This window comes from Heptranchias perlo, chromosome 9 (genome assembly GCF_035084215.1).
Source record: "Heptranchias perlo isolate sHepPer1 chromosome 9, sHepPer1.hap1, whole genome shotgun sequence".
NCBI lineage: Eukaryota > Metazoa > Chordata > Chondrichthyes > Hexanchiformes > Hexanchidae > Heptranchias > Heptranchias perlo.
The window spans coordinates 53,857,561-53,881,311 of NC_090333.1; the positions used below are offsets into that span (position 1 = coordinate 53,857,561).

The window sequence follows — 23,751 nt, forward strand, 5'->3', positions numbered from 1 at the left end:
AGCTCTAAATGTTGGACTTTCAAGGAGTACTTATCTGTTTTATTTAACCTCAAAATCAGAATGCTTATTGTTGATGAGCATTCCTCTGTTGATGAGCACATCCATAGGGTTTTATTTAGGTTCCATGTTTGTTAGTGGGCATCTTGACAATGTGTGCGCATGTTTCTTGTTTCCTGCTCCAATGTGTGAAATACTTACTTTCCTTTTCCCTTTGCACCAAAGGTGAACTGGTAAAAATGGAATGATGTGTGTGCCGTGGTTGAGGAATGTTACTCGGGCATTTGGAACAAACGTAGGAGCAGGAGTAGGCCATTTAGCCCTTTGTGCCTGTTCTGTCATTCATTTAGATCATGGCTGATCTGTATCTTAACTCCATCTACCCGCCTTGCTTCCGTAACCCTTAAAAACCTTGCCTAACAAAAAATCTATCAATCTCTGTTTTGAAATTTTCAATTGACCTAGCTTCAATAGCTTTTCGGGAGACAGTTCCAGATTATCACTACCCTGTATCGATTCATTCACCTTGGGGTAGATTGTTTAAGGCTGCTTTTACATTGCATGAGACATTTGTTTGTGCCACCAGGACTCCCAAAGACCAGCCGCCTGGTAGACCTACTAAAAACTGGTTTTCCTGCCAGCCAGTTTTAAGAAGTCCCAGCAGTGTTTTATTTGGATTGCAGCTGGCTACATAAAACCCCTGCTCCTGGGAGCTGATGGTACTTGCACAAGTTTCACACAGTACAAGAACAGCTTAAGGGTCACAAGATGACAAGGTAGACGCAGATGAAGAAAGCTTGCTTAACAACAGGATAGAACAGGGACGTTGGTTTATCTGCTGCACTGTTTGCAGCCTTCCTTGACATGTTGTAAGAACTGGGGAATCTGTGCACGATAAGAAAGATACCTTCCCTGTTCTGCTAGCTGCCTCTGTGTTTTGTGTTAAATGATTTTTAATACTGCTGAAATTGACGAGTGCAGACAAAGATGGTGGCAGAAAATCCTGGTCCCCTTCCCCCAGTGACTCAGTGGGTAAAGTCACCCTCAGTACATTTCTAAGCCATTCAGACCAGGGAGGATTCAGATTCAATCGCTGGTTGGTGCTGAATTAGCTGATTTTAGCACCCCTGTGTTAGGAAGAGTGGTTGGTGGGGGTGGGGGCGGGTGAAATTAGCCACTGTTCCCATCCTGATTGTTTCCCTCTAACCCCTGCTAAAATGTGCAGATATAGGGTGAGGGCAAGATAGGGCTCCAATGGAACAACCTGATAGTACTCGCTGTCTGGGCTCTCACATGAGGAATGGCCACTTAGGTGGAGATCAGCCAGTTCCCATGGAACTGGGCCCACGCAGGAACAGGCACTTCTAGGAGAGAAGAAAAGAAATGTTGGCTCAGTCTGATGACTGAGTGTTACTGGAGTTTCTAAAAGTGGATTCTCCTTGTATAAAACCTTATGACTGCACAGATCCCATTTGTAACCCATCTTTGTTGTAAATAAAGCTTTCTTTTTGATATCATCTTTGGATTGCTTGACTCCTGTTGCTATGGCAACAACTTAGCACTGTGTGAAGTGGTTATTAAAATGATTCCTCCCACCCGGCCCACCAATCCAATGGTGTGACCCAGCATTGTTAATTGATAGACTGCAGAGGAGAAAGGCAGCTTTTGAGAAGTTTGTTTTCTGGGTAATCTGAATCATATTTCCCTGTCCAATATTTTAACAGATCCAGATGAGTTTGAAAGGATTTATGAACCACTCGATGTGAAAAGTAAGAAGATCCATGTGGTAGACAGTGGGCTCACTTTCAACCTGCCCTATCCACTAATACTGAGACCCCAACGTGCAATTGACCTCATCATCTCCTTTGATTTTTCTGCCAGGCCAAGTGACTCCAGCCCACCCTTTAAGGTAAAAAAAGTTAACTTTTTTTAATTCATGCAGGGCTGCTTTATGGGCCAATGTCTAAGAATAATTTTGTTTGTACTGTCTGCAAAGCAGCTACTTGGAAGAACTGGAATCCTTTTACAAAGTGTTGTTTTAATGTGACAGTTCACGATCAGTGTTTAAATGCTGCAAGCTGGCCTTTTAGGTCAAATAGTTTCCACTTCCTGTTTTTCTACAACTCTGGCTTAATTTATTTGTATGTGGAGGGTGTACAAATGAGTAAGAATGTGCTACTCATGACATCTCTGTGGTTTGGGTCACGACAGACCAACATCCTTGGGCCAACAGTTCTGCTGGCGGGATAAGGGTGTTGCTTTTAGTACTGTAAATTCCTGGATGTTGGTCTGCCACTAACAGAACTACAGAAATACCCTTCCTTTATCTGCTGTAGATACGGTCTCCTTCATCCTTTACAATGCAATTCAAACCTATCGCTGTTCCCTCCCTCTCTGCTTCCTCTTTGTCCTGATCTGATACAACTTGGAGCTTTCTGATTATATTTATTTCCTACTGCTTTTCATTGCTGTGACTCCTCTGTCTCTGCTCACTCCTCGGTTAAAGATCAAGGTTGCAGCTGATCTCTGCAGTTAGTTGGTCATGTTAGCATCAGGTTTGCTGTTCACACTTGTGTAAGGGACCAAGGGATGGCAACAATATTAATTACAACAAGTTGCATTTCTAGCACTGCTGACATGCAGAGATAATTTTGAGGAGGTGGACAAAGGAGTGGGCACTGAGCAGGAGTGCAAGAGCAAAGGAGGAGGTTGGGGAGGGAGAGGAAAGCACGGTTGAAGAAAAGGGCCTTTAGCAGGTCTTTTGAAAGCAGGGAGGGAATTATCAAGCTGGAGATGTGGTGGGATGGGATACCAAAACACAAGGAGAAGCAGCTGGAGCTAAGAGAGTGGGGAATGAGTAGTAAACCAATATCAGAGGAGCAGAGGGTGCAGGCAGGGTAGTACAGCTGGTAGAGATCATTGAGGCAAGGTGGAGCAATGTATGGAGGGGTTTACAAGGGATCCCCCACCATTCAGTCAGATCATGGCTGATCAGTACCCCACATTAGTTCCATATTCCTTGATATCCTTACCGAACAAAAATCTATTGATCACAATTTTCAATTGTTCCAGCATCCACATCTTTTGGGGCAGAGAATTCCAGATTTCTACTACCCTTTGTGTGAAAAACTGCTTCCCGATTTCCCTCCTAAATGGCCTAGCTCTCGTTTTAAGATTATGTCACCTCGTTCTTGATTCAGGAAATAGTTTCTCTGTATCTACCCCATTGAATCCATTTAACATTTGAAACACCTCACCTGGAGCTGATCACAGGGAGCCAGTGGGTGTTGATGAGGATGGGGTGTGGGCCTTGTGCCAGTGAGGATGCAAGCTGCTGGGTCCTGGCCGTGTTGTTGCAGTTTGTGGATGGTGGCATCAAAGGGGAGACTGGTGAAATTGAGCCCCAATGTGGCAAAGGTAGTATTTATGAGCTGATTATGAGTGAAAGGGAGAAGCTAGTTTCAGGACTCATCATCATCATCATCCACTGGTACCCAGAGACCTGACCCAATCTGAATAACAACATTGTCAGGTTTGTGTCACAGGAATAATTCAGCACAGAGCTGACACAACACTGAGACAGTTCAGTCTGAGGCCGCTATTGTTTTCAGCCCCTGAGATATCCCATCTGAAACTTGATTCCTGTTGAGTCACTGTGCTGGCAGGTCTGTGATACTCTTTTTATTACACATCCGCTTTAAACCTGTATTTATATATTGCGCAGGGTCTCACGCAACCCACTGCATGCCACGTGTAAAATTGCCAAGACTCACTGAGGTTGATGGCCTTGAAAAGCCACTAAAAAAACAATCCTGACAGCCAGCATTAGCGAATTCCAGCAGATTTACATTTGGCTTAAGTTGGCTGTGTAAGACACCTAATTCAGGGGCTCAGCTGTTACATTTCTGGCGTTTCCTCTTTTTTTTAACTGTAACTATTTTTCCTTCCATATTTCAGACTACTCTTGTTCAGCTTACTTAATTTATGGTTTTATCATATGGCCTTGTACGATCCTCCTTATCTTTGGAAGATGGCAGAATGACAGTACACTAGACTGTGACTTAGGCTTTAATTGTGTCTCAAAATGTATTAAACAGTAAGATAACAATTGATTGGTAACTGATGCACATAGATTTTTTACAGTAATTATTAAGTATAGCTAGCTCCTCAAATAGTAAAAATTAAACAGTTCCTGACTGCTGCAGTAAACTATGATATAAATAATCTTTTGCAGTGGTGCCTTTCGTTTTCTCATAGTCTATGGAAGCTATCTTCAAAGGCTTCAGACAGTTTCTCTGATTTATACAAGAAAGCTGATGAATATCTTCCAAAAAAAAGTGACCAAGCAAATATCAATTGTTAAATTCAAAATAGCTGCCAATTAAACAAGTATTTTAACGGCCCCACAAGATGTTTCTATATAAATTAAATGCCTTGGGGCTTCCTTCCAAGATCAGTCTCAAACTGATTTGTTCTGTAATAACTGTGTCAAGTTAGGATTTCTGAGAGTGAAGCTAGTTTTAATTATATTTTGTGACTGAATTAAAGAAGCTAATACCATTCTAAATTTTAGACAGAAATGCACTAACATGGGTCTTGTTCAATATAAAAGTGCCTTATCACTGAGTAATTGAATTGAGCTTCCTGGTTCCATTAACCGAATGACATTCATCGAATCATAGAATGATACAGCACAGAAGGGGAGGCCACTCTTTGAAAGAGCTATCCAATCAGTCCCACTCCCCCGCTCATTCTCCATAGCCCTGCTAATGTTTCCACTTCAAGTATTTGTCCAATTCCCTTCTGAAAGTTACTATTGAATCTGCTTCCACCACCCTTTCAGGCAGAGCATTCCAGATCATTACAACTCGCTGCGTAATTTTTTTTTTCCTCATGTCACCTCTGGTTCTTTTGCCAATTATCTTAAATCTGTAATTACACATTCTAGAGCCAGTGTGAATCATCAGCCCATTAATAAAAAGATAACATCATAGCTCAGTTTGTGGTGGGAAGTAGAACCCAAAAGAGCAGTGAAAGGTTTTGCTCAATTTACAACGGTGTCTATTTTCTTATTTGCAAGCTGAAAAATAGAAGGCAGTAAAATGTACCGCCCTTTCAGGACCTGTCTGCCTCAATTGCTGTAGTTTTATAGCATGTGTACATTGCAGGACTGAGAATGTAAAAGCAGCTGGTGCTCTGAGACTACCCTGTTTGCTGACCACAGTTCTGAGCACCAGCAGTAACGTTAAACCAGGATTGTCTTTGTTCACTTATTCCCAAGTCCCATTCACAACTTTCATTTGCTGCCCATGGGCCTTTGCTGTTGTAGGGGAAGGCTCATAGAGGCCAACAATGTAAAGCCTACTGACAGTATCTTACTAGGAACGCCTCGATGGCAAGCAAAACATTCCCTTTATCTAAACATTCTTCTTAAACAAATATAACTAAAGGATGTACGCCTGGTGTCAACATGTTCTGCAGACCTGTAGCCACTAACCCACCTCCAACAGCAGGTTTGTGTAACGTAATGTGTATTGTGTTTATGAAATCCCTCAGGATCAGTTGTTGTGTTGACTAAGAATAAAGTCTAATAAAGCAACTCCCCAGTTTGGGCTGTTTCAGTAACCCAGCATTCACTCGGGTCTAGGAATCTGAACTGAAACAAAGTTTACTTTTAACCCAGCATTCCAGTTAAAGGCCATTTTACACCATAAATTAGGCTCTCGGGGGACAACGCTCAAACAGAGACCCACAACCTCGTGTGCAGCTGTCTCCTAATCTTTCTTCCTGTTACAGCTCCAAATCAAGGCCTCTGGAAGCTAGAGACTCACAGCTGATGGGTAGAAGGGAGAGAGTGTGGCTACTTGTGTTCAGATTTTTAAGTGGGGACCTGACAACATCTCTGAACTCTGTTCAGTGCCACCCATTTTATATTACTGTATAGGAGAACCACGTGTCTGCAGTCAGCAGCACTCACAGAAAGAAAGAGCTAACATTTATACAGTTCCTCATCACGTCCTCAAGAAATCTTTATATACAATCAGCTACTTTTGAATTGCAGTCACTGTTGCAAATGTGGCAGTTAACTGACACACAACAAGGTCCCACAAACAGCAATGAGGTGAATGACCTTTCATCTATTTTAGTGATGAGTGGTGAGAATGTAGAATTCGCCACCGCGAGGAGTGGTTGAGGTGATTAGCATAGATGCATTTAAGGGGAAGCTAGATGTGTACATGTGGGAGAAAAGAATAGACTGAACAATGTGGGTTTTTTCAGTGAGTTAGATACATTGTATTTTTTAAATGAATATAAAAGGTTAAGGCCATTAGTAAGTTCCTCCAGTGTGCCTTTAAGAGAACAGAACAGCACAATTTCCTGTCAGGAAAGACTTAAGGAACCACACCAGGTCAGCGAGAGTTTCGGGGATGTTTCTCACACATGAAATTTGGGGGAGGAATATTCTGTTGGCTAGGCTTTGTCTGTGACCAAGTTTAGAGACAAAGATGTTGCATCAAACCTATTTCATCCTAATTTATTTTATCTCTGGGGCCCTACTGGTACTTCAGACTTGTTGGAGGAATTACGGTGGGGCTGGAGATTCTTGTTCTGGCCCTGTCCTGTGGTGGAGCTGGGCTGGGTCCTGTGGTGGAGCTGGGCTGGGTCCTGTGGTGGAGCAGGACTGGGTCCTGTGGTGGAGCAGGACTGGGTCCTGTGGTGGAGCAGGACTGGGTCCTGTGGTGGAGTAGTACAGGGTCCTGTGGCGGAGCAGGACTGGATCCTATGATGGAACAGTAAGGATTCAAATAACTACACACATTACTCTTGACCCAGACCTCCTTCATTGTATTTTGGGACTGTGTCACAAATGTCTTTCCCTGTTTGGGGCTGATCAAATGCCCCTTTTATGCCCTTTGAAGTGCATCCCAGTTTTCTGTCTCTCTTTCTTTACCTCTCTCTTTCTCTCATTCACTTTCTCTCCCTTCCTCTTTTCTCTCTCTCGTGCTTTCCTTCTAATGCTTTTGCTTTCTTGCGCTTCCTCTTTCTCTATTTCTCATATTAAAAATAACTTGCTGTGCCACATGTATTCTCTATCTTAAATCATGTCTCAAAAGGTACCAACTGCAGTCAGGAATGGCATTACCCCACAGGAAGAAAGGGAAGAAGGAAAATTCAGTGGGGAAAATACCAGACTCCGCTCATAAGAACATAATAGGAGCAGGAGTAGGCCATACGGCCCCTTGAGCCTGCTCCACCATTCAATCAGATCATGGCTGATCTTCAACCTCAACTCCATTTTCCTGCCCAATCCCGATATCCTTTAATTCCACTACAGTCCAAAAATGTATCTGTTTCAGCCTTGAATAGACTAAATGACTGAGCATCCACAGCCCTCTGGGGTAGAGAATTCCAAACATTCACAACCCTCTGAGTGAAGAAATTCCTCCTCATCTCAGTCTTAAATGGCTGACCCCTTATCCTGTGATTATGCCCTCTAGTTTTAGACTCTCCAGCCAGGAGAAACAACCTTTCAGCCTCTACCCTGTCAAGCCCCCTCAGAATCTTATATGTTTCTATGAGATCTCCTCTCATTCTTCTAAACTCCAGAGTGTATAGGCCCATTCTACTCAATTTCTCCTCATAGGACAACCCTCTCATCCCAGGAATTAATCTAGTGAACATTTGTTGCACCGCCTCTAAGGCAAGTATATCCTTCTTTAGATAAGGAGACCAAAACTGTACGCAGTACTCCAGGTGAGGTCTCACCAAAGCCTTGTACAATTGTAGTAAGACTTCCTTAATCTTGTACTCCAACCCCCTTGCAATAAAGGTCAACATGCCATTTGCTTTCCTAATTGCCTGCTGTACCTGCATGCTAACTTTTTGTGTTTCTTGTACCAGGGCATCCATGTCTCTCTGAACACTAACATTTAATAGTTTCTCACAATTTAAAAAATATTCTGTTTTTCTATTCTTCCTACCAAAATGAATGACCTCACATTTCCCCACATTATACTCCATCTGTCACCTTCTTGCCCGCTCACTTAACCTGTCTATATATCTCTTTGCAGACTCTTTGTGTCCTCCTCAGAGCTTACTTTCCCACCTAGCTTTGTATCATCAGCAAACTTGGATACATTGGACTCGGTCCCTTCATCTAAGTCATTAATATAGATTGTAAATAGCTGAGGCCCAAGCACTGATCCTTGTGGTACCCCACTAGTTACTGCCTGCCAACCTGAAAATGACCCATTTATCCCTACTCTCTGTTTTCTGTCTGTTAACCAATCCTCTGTCCATGCTAATATATTACCCCCAACCCCATGAGCCCTTATCTTGTGCAACAACCTTTTATCGAATGCCTTTTGAAAATCCAAATTTACGACATCCACTGGTTCCCCTCTATCTACCCTGCTAGTTACATTCTCAAAAACCTCTCCTGCACTTTCTGCTGATTTGCTCAGGAACAGCATTAGTTGGGGGTAGGGAGCAGGCTGCTGCTGCATAACTCACCCAGGCAATGTTTTGCAGCAGACCTGGAGAGAAGGGGAAGGCAAAATGAAGAGAATGATGTGTACGCAGCAGTGATTACAAGGCAGTTATCTAATTGAGGGATTCAGATGGTTCGTACTGAAAATGATGGATGCTTGGGAGTGACTGAATGGGAGTAATATATCAGGAGGCTCAGATAGTTTATATTGGGGAAAAAAAAGAACACAACTGATTATAAGACAGTTGAGTACATGTGATGTCAGAAATTGCGAGTGAAACTCGAGCAGCCCTCCCCTAAAAGCACTCCTGCCATGTTGTGACAAAATCAGTGCACGTTTATGAAGGAATAAACAATGGTTTCTGAATGATCAGCGTCAAGTATGATAAAATCATGGGAGGTAGATGAACTCTTAAGTCTGTAGAATTGAAAAACAACCTAATGCAGCCTAGTGGTGAAGTGATGAGTATTGGTTTGACTCCATTCATTATTACACTGCCCACCCAGCACTCCTCTAATGGGAAACCTCAGCATCGCTCTGTTTAATTTGACAGGAGCTCCTGCTTGCAGAGAAGTGGGCAAGAATGAACAAGTTGTCATTTCCAAAGATTGACCCCAATGTCTTCGACCGAGAAGGATTGAAAGAATGCTACGTCTTCAAACCCAAAAACCCAATGATAGAGAAAGACTGTCCAACCATCATCCACTTTGTACTAGCAAACATCAATTTTAGGCATTATAAAGCTCCAGGTAAGGAGTTTCATCAAAGCTTGATTTGTAATTACTTTTATTTGACTGAATTCAGATAAGCACACACCTGAATCATGTGTAATTCTTTTCCTCCGTTTACTCCCCTCTGGTACTTTGCCCAAGTGGTAAGCCTTCATGTTTAAGCCTAGGCAGTTTATTCAACCGTAGAGGGCACCATAGCAAAGCCTAATGCTGCCGTCGCTCAACGTCCACATGCATACTTTCCAAGAGGAGTCACTGGACAGCAATTAAGAGTGGGGTTGCTTTTCCCTCCCCTCCCCAGTACAGAAATGCTGAGGTAAATTGTAGCTCCCCTAGTTCCACTCTGTGACTGAGATCAACTAACTCAGCACAAAGGATTGAAACTTCTATATGGTTGATTTCCACTTTAGGCAGTACACTTACAAGTGGAGCCATTAAGGGAACTTGAGCCATAGTTTTAAAAGTGAGCATTGCTGATAATTCTCCTGGTTCTTTAGCTGTTGTCATGCTCCCTCAGGTTTATTATACGCAGGAAATGTACTTTCACGACCATTAAACTGTAAAATAAAATGTCAGGTTGCCAACAACTTGCACTAAGGCTATAGCGTCTTAACATGAGACCATTTCTGCAGTATCACTTAACTGGTTCAGTAATTTGATCAGGTCACTAATATATATGATTATAAAAATCTGATAGGGCTGCCTGCATCTGGCCTCGTTACTGGGAAGGGTGGCTGCGAAGCAACTTTGGAACAACTGCATTTACCTATACACATTTGCTCTAAAGTTGTATTCACTGCTTTATGATTCCGGTCAAGAAGCTTCCCCAATATCAGGAACAGATCTGTAGAGGGTAACAATGTGGAAATCATACGGTTGGTCTGAGCAGACAGGCTGAATTATCATCCCAACCAAGGCCAGGATAAAATTTCCCATCACAACAACAGTCATTGTACTCCAAAAGGTATTCATTGTTTGAAGGGCTATGAGACTTTTTCATGTGATACGGCGCTATATAAATACAAGTGTTGTTATTATGATGGTGTGCACCCCCCGCCCCCGCCCCCGCCCCCGCCCCCATCCAGTTCCACTGCTGGTGGCCATTTGCTTTGGCTTTTGCCCAGCACTTTTTCTCTGGACCAAGACCACTTCCCAAGGTGGCACTCTGTGTCTCCAGAGGCATACATGTTGCCTCGTTTATAAGGCAGCACTGTCTCCAAAGGCCAGGCTTTGATATAAATGAGGTACAACGTTGGGTCCAGTGCAGTGTGGACAAGTGTGAATACTTTTGCAAGCATCACCACAGTCACCCAATTCACACAGTACTGTGTCATTTACATAATTGACATTACCTGTAACTATTATGCTCCTCATCACATGATAGTCTTAATGGGAAAAAGATATAGAATTGAATCTATTAAGATCTATGGAAACTCAATTCCACAGTGAAGCATGCACACTACAATGAAATTGGAATTTCAAGATTGCAACAGGAGACGGTTATGAATGAGGAAACCCCCGTTCCAAGCAACTCTCTAATTCTGCTCCCTAAGATTGAGCACAGTGAGCCTGTCAAATCTAATTTTTGCAGGTGATGGTAGACATTAAATGTCGGTGTGTTTTTTATGAGGAGCTTTTCAGTTCTGTTTACTTGAATCCGAGCCTATTAATCTGAAAGCCAAATCTGAAAGCCTGGAATTGCAGTCATTGTAGTATGAGCAAGATGTTGGATTAGGTCCAAGGTTTGTTCATCGGTTCAGCCTTGGATTTTCTGAAGAATGGAGAGAGCTTCCTCAGAATTCCAAGCAACTTAAAGCTTGGCTGCAGCCCAACCTAATGATTCACCTGCACAAAGCAGTCGAGCTGGGGCTTGTTTGATTTGATCACCCATTAACAGTACACCATCACAATTTTGAAAACTGCTAAAGAGATTCAGAGACCAAATGTCGAACTGCCCTGAGTGATATGTTAAGAAGTTCAATAAATGAATGGCCTTGTGTCATCCTCAGCGTATAGACAAGGCAAACCCCAGGTTCAATCTCCAGTCTGTGCCAAGATAGCCGATCTCAGTTAGGGCAGCAACAACTGAAAGAGTGCTGTAACTGGCCACAGCACAATTGGACTAGAGAAAGCAAACATCAGCCACTGTTCCACCTACTCATCACTATCCAGTAACGTCCCGCTGGAAAGTGCATGCGTGTGGACATCAGGTGAGTAGAGGATTGAGTTTGGCTGTGATTGCCTGCACAGTTAAATATTCTGATGCCACTCAAGGCTTACAGTGAAGAATGGCTGAAGTAAAAACAGTGTTATAAATGGAAAGCCATGTGGTGAAGGATAGAATACTAGAGCCTGGTCTTTAGTTGTTTCCTAGCTTTTATTCATAGAGATTCCCCTTACACACACCCCGCACCTGAGATAAGCTCTCCTACATAAAGGATACAAGAGAGGCCCCGATTGATACCCACCACCTGAATACAATCAACACTCATTGATATAAATCATACAATTAACAAACAGAAAATGTTGAAAACACTCAGTGGGTCAGGCAGCATCTGTGGAGAGAGAAACAGAGTTAACGTTTCAGGTCGATGGCCACTCGTCAGAACAGTTGGCTACTTGGGCAAGGTATTGGATGCCAACCAGCACCAATGGAACTTTACGCCAGCATGACTGAGTATGTTGGAAGAGGAGGGGAGAAAAGAGGGGGTAAGAATGAAATAGATTGTAGAAAGTAAAGTGCTAATAAAGATATTTGTACTAAAACATGACCCCGTCTTTGCTGAAGGTGTTAAACGAGAGAGCGAGAAAGAAATGGAGAATGTGGACTTTGACATCTTTGATGATGCTGACACCCCATATTCTACTTTCAACTTCCAGTATTCCAATAAGGCGTTTACTCAGCTTCATGACCTAATGGAGTTCAACACACTTAACAATATTGAGGTATGTTTAAGACCATACGTTGGGCTAATTTTTGAAGCCATATCAAAAATCTCACGCGACTGCTTGTCTACAGAGGTAAATAAGCTGTTGTGAATGAAGCTCCGAAATCTTGTTCTATATTAAACATTGTAAAATATAATGTGGTGAATGGTGACTATGTAGTGGTGGATGGTTGTTTTTCAGACTGGAGTGAAGTGGTGTTCCCCAGGGGTCAGTATTAGGACCGCTGTTCTTTTTGATATATATTAATGACCTGGACTTGGGTATACAGGAGTTCTTTATTTTTATTCGGGTGTCGCTGGCAAGGCCAGCATTTATTGCCCATCCCTAATTGCCCTTGAGAAGGTGGTGGTGAGCTGCCTTCTTGAACCGCTGCAGTCCGTGTGGTGAAGGTTCTCCCACAGTGCTGTTAGGTAGGGAGTTCCAGGATTTTGACCCAGCGACGATGAAGGAACGGCGATATATTTCCAAGTCGGGATGGTGTGTGACTTGGAGGGGAACGTGCAGGTGGTGTTGTTCCAAGTGCCTGCTGCTCTTGTCCTTCTAGGATATAATTTCAAAGTTTGCAGCGGACACGAAACTCGGATATGTAGTAAACAATGTGGAAGATAATAATAGACTTCAGGAGGACATAGACAGACTGGTGAAATGGGCAGACAGGTGGCAGATGAAATTTAAAGCAGAGAAGTGTGAAGTGATACATTTTGGTAGGAAAAGTGAGGAGAGGCAATATAAACTAAAGGGTGCGCAGGAACAGAGAGACCTGGGGTTGTATGTACACAAATCTTTGACAGTGGCAGGACAAGTTGAGAAGGCTGTTAAAAAAGCAAATGGGATCCTGGGCTTTATTAATAGAGGCATAGAGTACAAAAGCAAGGAAGTTATGCTAAACCTTTATAAAACACTGGTTAGGCCTCAGCTGGAGTATTGTGTTCAATTCTGGGCACCACACTTTAGGAAGGATGTCAAGGCCTTATAGAGGGTGCAGAAGAGATTGACTAGAATGATGCCAGGGATGAGGGACTTCAGTTATGTGGACAGACTGGAGAACCTGGGGTTGTTCTCCTTAGAACAGAGAAGGTTAAGAGGAGATTTGATAGAGGTATTAAAGATCATGAACGGTTTTGACAGAGTAAATAAGGAGAAACCGTTTCCAGTGGCAGAAGAGTCGGTAACCAGAGGACACAGATTTAAGGTGATCGGCAAAAGAGCCAGAGGCAACGTGAGGAAACATTTTTTATGCAGCAAGTTGTAATGATCTGGAATGCACTGCCTGAAAGGGTGGTGGAAGCAGATTCAATAGTAACTTTCAAAAGGGAATTAGATAAATACTTGAAGGGAAAAAATTTATAGGGCTATGGGGAAAGAGCGGGGGAATGGAACTATTTAGATAGCTCTTTCAAAGAGCTGGCACAGGCATGATGGGCCGAATGGCCTCCTCCTGTGCTGTACCTACTATAATACTATGATAAAGGAGAGCCAGTAGATAATATGACAGGTGTACAGGATTCTTAAGGGCCATTTCTTTTCATTTCAATTTATTTGCCCCCTCTTGTCAATTCTGGCCATCAAGTCATAGGAATTATATTATGACTCTTGAGAGGGTAAAGCGGGGAGCAACATCAGTGATTCCAGATATCAGGGATTTTAAGTTAACAGAAAAAAATCCAGTAACAGACTTGTGGGATAAGTTAATGGAAGGTTATTAAAGCGCCCATACAAATGTTTGAGATAATTAGATGTATTTCTGAAGAGAGAAATGATTGAGAGAGAGGTGAGGAGAAGGGTGGATTAGGAACGATCTGTCAAAAAGGGTCTGGCTTCTTCAGCCTTATGCCCTTTCCTGGTCCTAAAAATTCTTATGTTGTTACTAATAAATTACCCATTAGCATTGGATGGTCATTTGATGAGTATAATTATTTGATATAAAAGATAGCAATGAAGTTGAGACAGACTTTGGAAACTCGCTCCGCAGAACCACCTAATGGCCGGAGCCTACATCTGCACCATGACAGCAAAATTGAACGGATTTATTTATATTGACAGCAATTTACAATGGCAAATGTTGACAGTAAAGCATGACCAAAAATCATGACAACAGGAAATAAGGTTTGTGGACAGAAACTGCATGCCGTGCATAAATTTTAATAATATATTGATAAAAGTTGGGCCCTAGTCAACAGGCAAGAGGACAGCCTGCTCCCAAACCTCTGCCAGTGCCACACTGTCGCTAGGAGGCACTAGAGAGGTGTTTATATTCACTCTTCCTCTGTTTATTTACCAAGTGACTCTGTGTTTTGGTGCATGAGTTGTAGGGCCAGCTTCTCCTCTGGTTAAATCGTGAAGCATACACCTTGCTGTACCACAATCTCTTCAAGCAGTTAGGTTGTCAAAAGAAATCTGAATTGTCAGCAGAGCCACTACTTTGCCTGCGTAATGGGACAGCCAAATTAATGCAATTGTAATAACTATATACAAAGTGCGTCAGAAGTTTTTTTTGTATATATTGGCCAGAGTTCTGCTCACGTCTTACTGTAAATGGAATTGTTAGAATGACTACATTTTTCTGTTTTAAAGCACAGATGTAAAATATTTGCTCTCATCGCTCTTCCCCCTTCCCACCGTTGACAGTAAAATTGGTGTAAGGGCAAAGGGAGCTTCATTCCATCCTGTTCATCAGATTTCATCCTTGTAGTTGAGATTTTATGGTTATTATCAATCTCTGCTGGAAAAACACTGGCAATGACACACCAGTATCGATGGAGAGTGGCTCTGTGCCGTGGTGAGTTGTTGCAAGTCTCTCCGTCGCAGTGACTTTTACCTCTCTAAGCAGCAAGCCGCATCCCTTCATCACAGTGAGTCATCAAAGTCCTCTCCATTGTAGCAAGCTGCTGCCTCTCTAGACGGCGATTCATCGCAGCAGGTCATCACAACGAGTCTTGGCTGCTCAGGGCAACAAGCCATACCCCTCCATCTGGGCAGCAACTCATCACCGCGAGACTCTGAAGGCTCCATTGGTGCGATTCCTTGCCTCTCTGTCGTGGCGAGTAGATCAGCCCTAAACTGGATGAAATCAGCACGGCTGCTGAGCTGGTGAATCTACAGCAAAGTAACTTTTTGCATTTGAGAGACTCCTAAGAGGACTGTGAGCCCAATAATCCGATGAATATAGGGTGTGAAAGCACAGTGTCTCCTCTGAAATCTTGATGCACCTGGTTATTGACATGTGCTTTTGTTTTCTTTGCTCATACATTTCCAGGTGATGCTGAGCTTTATCTTTCCACCTCTTTAATTCCAAGGCAGTTTCTCACCTCTCTAACTGCTTGCCTGACATCAAGTCTCAGATGAGCCAAAATTTCCTCCAGCTTAATGTTCGAAAAACTGACGCCATCTTTTTTGGCCCCTGTAAACTCCTCTGTGCCTCTGCCACTAACTCCACCAACTTCCCGGACTGTCACCTCAGCTTAAATCCAGTGATGCAGAAACTTCAGCTTGTAGCTTAATCCCAGCCGTTTCCTTTCCCACATCCATTCTGTCACCAAAATTGAATGTCTCCTTTCACCTTTATACCATTACCCATATTCACCCCATCTCTCCCTTATTACCAATGAGACTCTTATTCCTGCTGCTATTACGTTAAAGCTCGACTTTTCAAATGCTCTTCTGGTTGGCCTCCCTACTTCCAATCCTTCACAAACTGCAACTCATGCAAAATGCAGCTCCTTGTATTCTTACCTGCTTAAATCCCTGCACTTCTATTATCCCAGTCCTCACCACGTCCCATTGCAGGGTTCAGTACTAGATCCCTCGCTTTTTATTATATATATTAATGATTTGTACTTAAATGTAGGCGGCATGATTAAGAAGTTTGCAGATGATACAAAAATTGGCCATGTGGTTGATAGTGAGGAGGAAAGCTGTAGACTGCAGGAAGATATCAATGGACTGGTCAGGTGGGCAGAAAAGTGGCAAATGGAATTCAATCCGGAGTAGTGTGAGGTAATGAATTTGGGGAGGGCAAACAAGGCAAGGGAGTACACAATAAATGGGAGGATACTGAAAGGTGTAGAGGAGGTGAGGGACCTTGGAGTGCATGTCCACAGATCTCTGAAGCAGGACAGATAGATAAGGTAGTTAAGAAGGCATATGGAATACTTTCCTTTATTAGCTGCGGCATAGAATACAAGAGCAGGGAGGTTATGCTGGAACCGTATAAAACACTAGTTAGGCCACAGCTTGAGTACTGTGTACAGTTCTGGTCACCACATTACAGGAAGGGTGTAATTGCACTAGAGAGGGTACGGAGGAGATTTACACGGATGTTGCCAGGACTGGAAATTTTTAGCTATGAGGAAAGGTTGGATAGGCTGTGGTTGTTCTCTTTGGAACAGAGGAGGCTGAGGGGTGATTTAATTGAAGTGTACAAAATTATGAGGGGCCTATATAGAGTGGATAGGAAGGACCTATTTCACTTAGCAGAGAGGGGTCAATAACCAGGGGGCATAGATTTAAAGTGATTGGTAGAAGGATTAGAGGAGGGCTGAGGACATTTTTTTTCACCCAGTGGGTGGTGAGGGTCTGGAACTCACTGCCTGAAAGGGTGGTAGAGGCAGAAACCCGCAACTCATTTAAAAAGTACCTGGATGTGCACCTGAAGTGCCGTGACCTACAAGGCTACGGACCAAGTGCTGGAAAGTGGGATTAGGCTGGGTGGCTCATTTTCGGCTGGCGCAGACACGATGGGCCGAATGACCTCCTTCTGTGCCGTAAATTTTCTATGATTGCCATCCCCCCCCCACCTTGCGCCTATGCATCAATTTGATGACCTTTCTTCTCACATTTAAGTGCCTCCACCGCCTTACCCCACCCTATCTCATGGATCTCCTTTATAATGCCTTGCTCTCTCCCATGGCTCCACTGACACTGGTCTACTCCTTGTTGCCCATTTTTTTTCATTCCGCCTCTGGAGCTCCCTCCTAAAACCTCTTGACCTTGTCTCCTTATTCCCTGCTTTCAAAAACCTGTGTAAGGAGTTTTCTTTTTAGCTGCTTCTTTTGGCTCCAACTTTAAATCCACTCTACCTGTTATTCTACTTCCCAGTTGGTTTCCATTTTCACTTACCCGATCTGTAAAGTGCTCTGGGACACCTTTCTAGCACTATGGGTGTTAATTAATTGTAAGCTGGTGGCCATATGCCAGCACAGAATCTTTGAGTTTGCACAGTACAGCTGTAGTAAAACAATGTGTAGAAAATATTGTCCTGCGTCCTTAACACTTTCACCTCACGGTAGGAAATATTCACTTTCCATTTGAAGCGTCCAATCAAGGAAGTGGATTTCTAGCTCTTGACTGCTTGATTGGATCGGTTACGTTTCAATATCGAAACAAACTCGCCCTCTCTGCCAAGTGTTTAACACCCTGAACTGCTGATCTCTTTTTCTAAACAGCTGATTAAAGACGCCATCATCGAGAGCATCAAGTACAGACGACAGAACCCATCTCGCTGCTCTGTGTCCCTCAGCGACGTGGAGTACAGAAGACTGAAAAAGTCGCTTAGTTTTGATGGGCTCCAGTCCAGGCGGAAGCGACATGCTGCGGAGGATCAGTACAAGCAGCTGTAGGAGGCGCATTAGCTGCAGCATTACGACAGGAGGAGATGGGCATTTCCAGACTCTTACAGTCAAATCTCGTCTACCTGGGCCCTGATCGTGGTATGGCTTGGATTGCATGCAGGATCTTATGTATTACCCTATCTGCATTAGACAAAGCAAAATAATGACAAAAAGTAAAAGTAAAATCCTAGTTTAAAAAGAAAGTGATGTTAGTAATGTGATGGCCAAGCTGTGAAAGATGGAGCACATCAAAGACTGAAGATTTTTATTGTGACAGCTTAAAACCACTTCTTTTCACCTATGTTTCTTCCTTTTTTCCTGGCCATCTGAGGAAGGGGGCTCAACTCAGCTCTCCACCAATTGTAGGTCTGAATTGACCAATAAGGGGACCTGGATGAGAACAACCTGATGATGGCTGTTTTGCTGGGTTCCCCCTCTTCCCAACCCAGTCGGTACCTTCCAACAGTAACCTGCCTGAGATCAGGAACTCAGTGATGTAAAATATTGTAGGTTGAATCCTGTCCCACACCCTACACTGCCAAGGGATTGGATTTAAAGCTTAACCTTCTAAACAGAGTTGTTCATTTGGGATCTACCCCAAAGGCCTAAGTGATGGCAATTCTTCTCCATTCTGCTTTTAATTGAAAATCGTAGAAACCATCAACTAGTCCAGTGCAATATCCTTCATCACACCTGGTCTTTCATGATTTAAAGGATAGCATCCTCAATAGTACTTCGCCTGTCACATCTTTCATTAATAAATATGACTCATGGACAAATGCATTCTGTTGTCACTGAGACATATAAACGAGGAAGGTCCAAGGTTTGATCCCTGCTATGTGTTGAGTTAATCTTAGATAGGGTGGTACTGAAACACTTAAATTAACTTCAGTGTTCCCTGACACCTCCAATTAAATATGGCAAAGTGGCGATGGTCCCTTATCACATCCAAGCCACATCTGGGCCAGATCTATATGGTGTATCTGCCATGCTTCATTTCCCCCTCCTTCACCACAATGCCAGAAGTGGTATATAATTTGGCCTCCAACATTCCATTTCACACCAATTGAACAAAGTCAGCTGATCGCTACCCAGCCTCAACAAAGCACCATAGCTTAGCTTTCCTTTTATAATATGTGTGTAGTCTCCCGGTCAGCGTGATACTCAAATGTTAATATTGACAATATAATTCTTCAGTATAACCATTTTTGCACTAGAAGAGAAAGGGAGTTGAACATTTTTTTTAACTGCCATTGGCAATTGTATTAAAGGCCTATATTCAGGAAAATGGCCTGAGCATATAACTTTCCAATTAATTGTAGTTACATTCAATGTGGATGTATTTATTTATACAATTCCCCTGTTTTTATCATTGTCCCTCCTAAGGCCTCTTTTATCTCTTCCTTCAAACTGGGCAGCACATTTCTGCTTTGTCATTGCCTGTCAGTGATCAGGAAACATCCTAATGGATTGAGTCTGGGGCAGTGTCTGCATTTCCTTCCTCCCACAGTGAGCAACAATCTGCTTTGGCCAGGCATTCCACCTAGTGGAACCCATCGAGAATGAATAAAACTCAACCCCGCTGTGGCTGACTGAGCAATAAGTGGTCCTGGGGCTCAAAGTGTGACCACCGAGTCCATCACAAGAACCACCAAAATTTCTATTCACATAATTTAATAGGTAGCTATTGCATTAGTCATTCTGAGGATAAAGCTGCAACTTATTGCTGTGCCTGTTGATGAAATTTCACCGTGGCAGACGTCCAGCACCAGACCTATGGCTTAATAACTACTTTACATCTGATAACCCTTAGAGGCAACAGCATCTCTGCCTATATATTTAAGTTATTTTAAATGATATGGTGACTCTCGATAACACATACACATGTATATAATATATACACAGCATTAAGATGAATAAAAGCCACATTTGATGCTGCCTTTCACTCCCTCTTATTAATATATATTCAACCTCATTTTTTAAAAGTTAATGGGGGAGATTTTCACAACGGGCGCAATATCGGTGCTGCGCCCGGCCAAGACCACCGTGAGGAGGCTCGAACCATTTTCAGGTTTGGTCGGCGTTTAAATTTATTGGCGAGCTGTGGGCACCAACTATGGCACTATGCTCATAGCCCAAAAACTAAAAACCATAGACTTCATATTATACAGGACAAGACACTTCTATTAGGTTTCACTCATAGCATAGTACTCTGTTGCATTTAACCAGTTTGTTGTGGAGGGGAATTAACTGGCATCCACAAGGAGCCGGCCAGCAGATGGGGCCTGTTGGGGGAGAGTGTGAATCCTGGAGGGGGTAGGGAGGGTTTGCAGGGGAAAACAGGCCAGCAGCTCCTCATGACCCCCCCAAAAAAAAAGCAATAGCTTACCTTTACCGAATGGCCTCCAGCGGCCCGTTTAAAGACCGCTGGTCATGCTACTCGATGCTGAGAAAAACTGGGTCATGAGAACATAAGAAATAGGAGCTGGAGTAGGCCATACGGCCCCTCAAGCCTGCTCCGCCATTCAATAAGATCATAGCTGATCTTTTACCTCAACTCCACTTTCCCGCCTTATCCCTAGCTTGCACTTCACTTGTTTGGCCCATTTCTCCATGAAAATTGCAATTGAAATGCTACAACCGGTATAGAATCTCGATCTGTATATTTTAAACGGTCTCTGCCTTGGCCTGCCTGAAAAATCGGTTTGGCAAATGGGTGTCCGAGGTCCCCCACAATTGTTCTTCCACCAGTTGCCTTTTTTCAGACAAGAAATGGGCAGCCTGCTCTTGAAAATCCACTCCCCCCACAACTGTCCCCTACCTGTTTCAGATCTTGTCCCTTCAGACCAGATTGGCTATTTTGTGTTCCCATCACAGTCTGGGTAGAGCTGGTTTGTACTACACTAGAGAATTGAGCGTGTGAGTAATTGTTGTATGAGGCTGGCAATGGCCATTGCCATCACTGAATTGTTATAACTTACAAAATGTTTTGTGGTAACTTGCAGATAAAATGGTGGTATCAGCTTATGATGTCCTAACCTTTACATCCTGCATTGTATTATTACCCTTTCACCTCCATTGTACTATGCTCATAGCCCAATCAACTAAAAACGGTAGACTTCATATTATACAGGATGAGACATTTCTATTGGGTTTCACTCATAGCACAGCAATGCTGGCAGCCTTTGAGATGCCAGCGAAAGTTAACCAAAAGTTCCCAAAGTGTCTAAATTCCACCCACCCTCTCCCCCCGCCCCTCACTCCAGCCTGATGCCTCTGTTGTCCCATGCAGCTGTGGTGCAAATGACAGGAGATACTTTGGAGAATGTACTTCTTCATTTGCATCTGCTTACAATTTATGCCAGCAGTCCCTGCCTGAGAGAAATTGGGGGCACACAAAAATGGGCAGACAACATCACCAACCCACTTTTTGCCCACGTGTCTTAGTTCCACCGAAAAATCAGCAGAGAGGGGGAATCCTAGCCATTTCTCGGTTCTGCTTGTTCCTTCAGATGGCAGTGGCTGTGCTGTGCTCCTACCAGAATGCAGGAAGAGCTGGTTTGTACTGCGCTAGTGGACTGAATGTGGGTCCTGCGGAAATGCTACATTTCATCCAAGCCACGTGAAACTCTTAGTGAGGATTACTTACCGGGAAGGGTCATATGTACATCTTACCATTTAATTATTTCATTGGCATGCTTTAATATGTTACGGAATTTTTATAAAGTAAAATGGTCTTTTATAAATTTGAGGTTCATTATTAAAATTCTTTGAGCTTCAGTAATGAAAGATTTTTGTGGGCTAGAAGTATAATGATGATGTACCATTGTAAAAGTATAATTTTATTTAACTTCCAACCTTTTCTTCAGTGGGTCATTGTCTGTTATAATCTCTGCTTTTACCACCCTCCATAAAACTGGAACAGAATCACTGTAAGACAGACATCAGTCCTTTTGAAGGGGTGGTAAATAAACTATTCTATATTGTTTTATATAACAAATGGCCCAATGATAATTTATTGTTTTGTGCTTTAATTGAACGTTGATTCTGTTTGATTTATTAATGGAAATGAAATGCTCAGTTTTACTCCACCGAGATAAATAACATGGAGAATAGAGATCAGCACCCTTATAACCAGCTGAAAGACTTCACTAACCCACAGGTGTATATATATCTGTTTGAAGATTGATGTCCAGCATTTCGTGCAGTGGAATGATGCCAGATATATGTGTGTAAGGTAAAGGCAATACTTAAGTGCTGCTGAGCCATATAGGCTAGGACAGTCCCATGTTCAATCACCAGTCTGTGCTGAGTTAGCTGAGCTCAGCCATGACAGTGAGGGGTAGGGCAGCTACAATTGGCCTTAGTTTCCCTGAATTGGGGAATGGGGAAATCAGCTAGATTTCCTGCTCCTGATTGCTATCCAGTGAGACCTCCTGGAGAATGCACGCAAATGTGATCATTAGCTCTAATACTTTCCACAATTAAACGGTCTGCCAACTGTCACTGTCTGGACTGATGATGAAGAATTAGATGAGATGCTGAAAGGTCAGCCAACAGACATAGAATCATACCCCAGCATCAATCGGCACTTTCAAGAGAAGTGGAGAGAGGGAAAAACAGATATCTGTGTTTATGAAATATATTTCTAAATCTGTTTAATTTTGTCCCACAAATAGATTCTAAATTTCTGAGAATTCCAAACACATTGCTAAATGTGGCTGGAAGGTTATTTTAGTCATACGGTATGTTAGGTTTTAACAAGAATAGGTGAATACATATGAATGTCACATTGTAATTTCCATGTACTTATTCTGTAAGTGGTGTTGCTATGGGAATTCTTTATATTTAATAATTTAAAAAATATTCCTGTGAGGTTATTTAAATATACATTTATTGTCATGAGCTATTTTTGATTTATATTTTAAAAAGAATTCTGTGGTAATTTCATATGGTCATATGATATAGTTTGCATGCTGTAACTAGGTAATTGTTAGCTTATGGAAACACTATGTTTGCTGGTATGCACCCAGATTTATAACCGGTCACATCTCCACCCTTTCCTTTTGCTATACTTGCCTTTTTATTAAACAAACATTGTTCTATCTTTTCCCTATTTGACCAATATCACTATGGCCATTGTTCGTCTGAACCTTCCTCTCTCGTTCCTTGATGTTCCAAACGTATACTTTTCTTCCTCCTTGCACCTTGACTGTGTTGAAATTGAAACTCGTCACACTGTCTCCCACCTTCTCATTCTTTCCTAGGAATTCTTTATGTCCCTCTGTCTTCCCTTCCTCCTGCAGTCTACAGATTTGTAAAACCAGTCACTACATCCTGATTTATCTTGTCTTCTCATATTTTTCAATCATGGCTCTCATTTTCTCAATTTAAAAAGTTAGAAATATATTTCATATTGTGCCCTTTCAAAATGGGGAGGGGAGAGTCTTGCAAAACATGGGCCACCACAGACAGTCCAAGAAGATTGACCCAGTCACCAATGGTAAAGTAGGTAAATGCAATGGATCCTGCCTGATTACTTATCTTTTACACTTCACAGTATAGTGTATTAGTCAGATTTTTTAATTGCACAAATTGTGCACTGTGTTCAGTGAAAAAAAACATTGCTGCAAATGAATGTGAAAATGTACATATTTTATATAAATAAAAATTGGATCATTTGCTTGTCACTGAATTGTGATTCTGTTTGAATTGACATCCTTTTCTCGCATCCACTTTTGCTCCTGTTTTTTTCCATCTTAATACATGAACTATTTTCTAGCATCTTTTGACCAGAAAATAATCATCCTTCTAGGAAAATCTGCAAATTTCCAAATATTTACTTAATTGGAACCCTGCAGCTAAGATGGGGAATGCAGCACTGACTACAGAGTATAGAACCTTCTTTCAGTTGGAATAGTTTTCTGGCTCCCCTCTAAGGCTAATTTGGTAAAGAGAGCTTGTAACTGAACC

General features: G+C 42.5%; 1 protein-coding gene across 1 annotated transcript in view; it reads left to right on the plus strand.

Annotated features, from left to right (window-relative positions):
- The window catches only part of LOC137325397 (cytosolic phospholipase A2-like), a 150,737-nt gene extending 127,276 nt beyond the window's left edge, over positions 1–23,461 (plus strand). The window contains exons 15-18 of the mRNA XM_067990459.1: positions 1,722–1,906; positions 9,043–9,238; positions 12,009–12,166; positions 17,614–23,461. Of these exons, the coding sequence (XP_067846560.1) occupies positions 1,722–1,906; positions 9,043–9,238; positions 12,009–12,166; positions 17,614–17,787 (713 nt within the window). The 3' untranslated portion in view covers positions 17,788–23,461. The remainder of the gene's footprint in view (positions 1–1,721; positions 1,907–9,042; positions 9,239–12,008; positions 12,167–17,613) is intronic.
- The last annotated feature ends 290 nt before the right edge of the window (positions 23,462–23,751 follow it).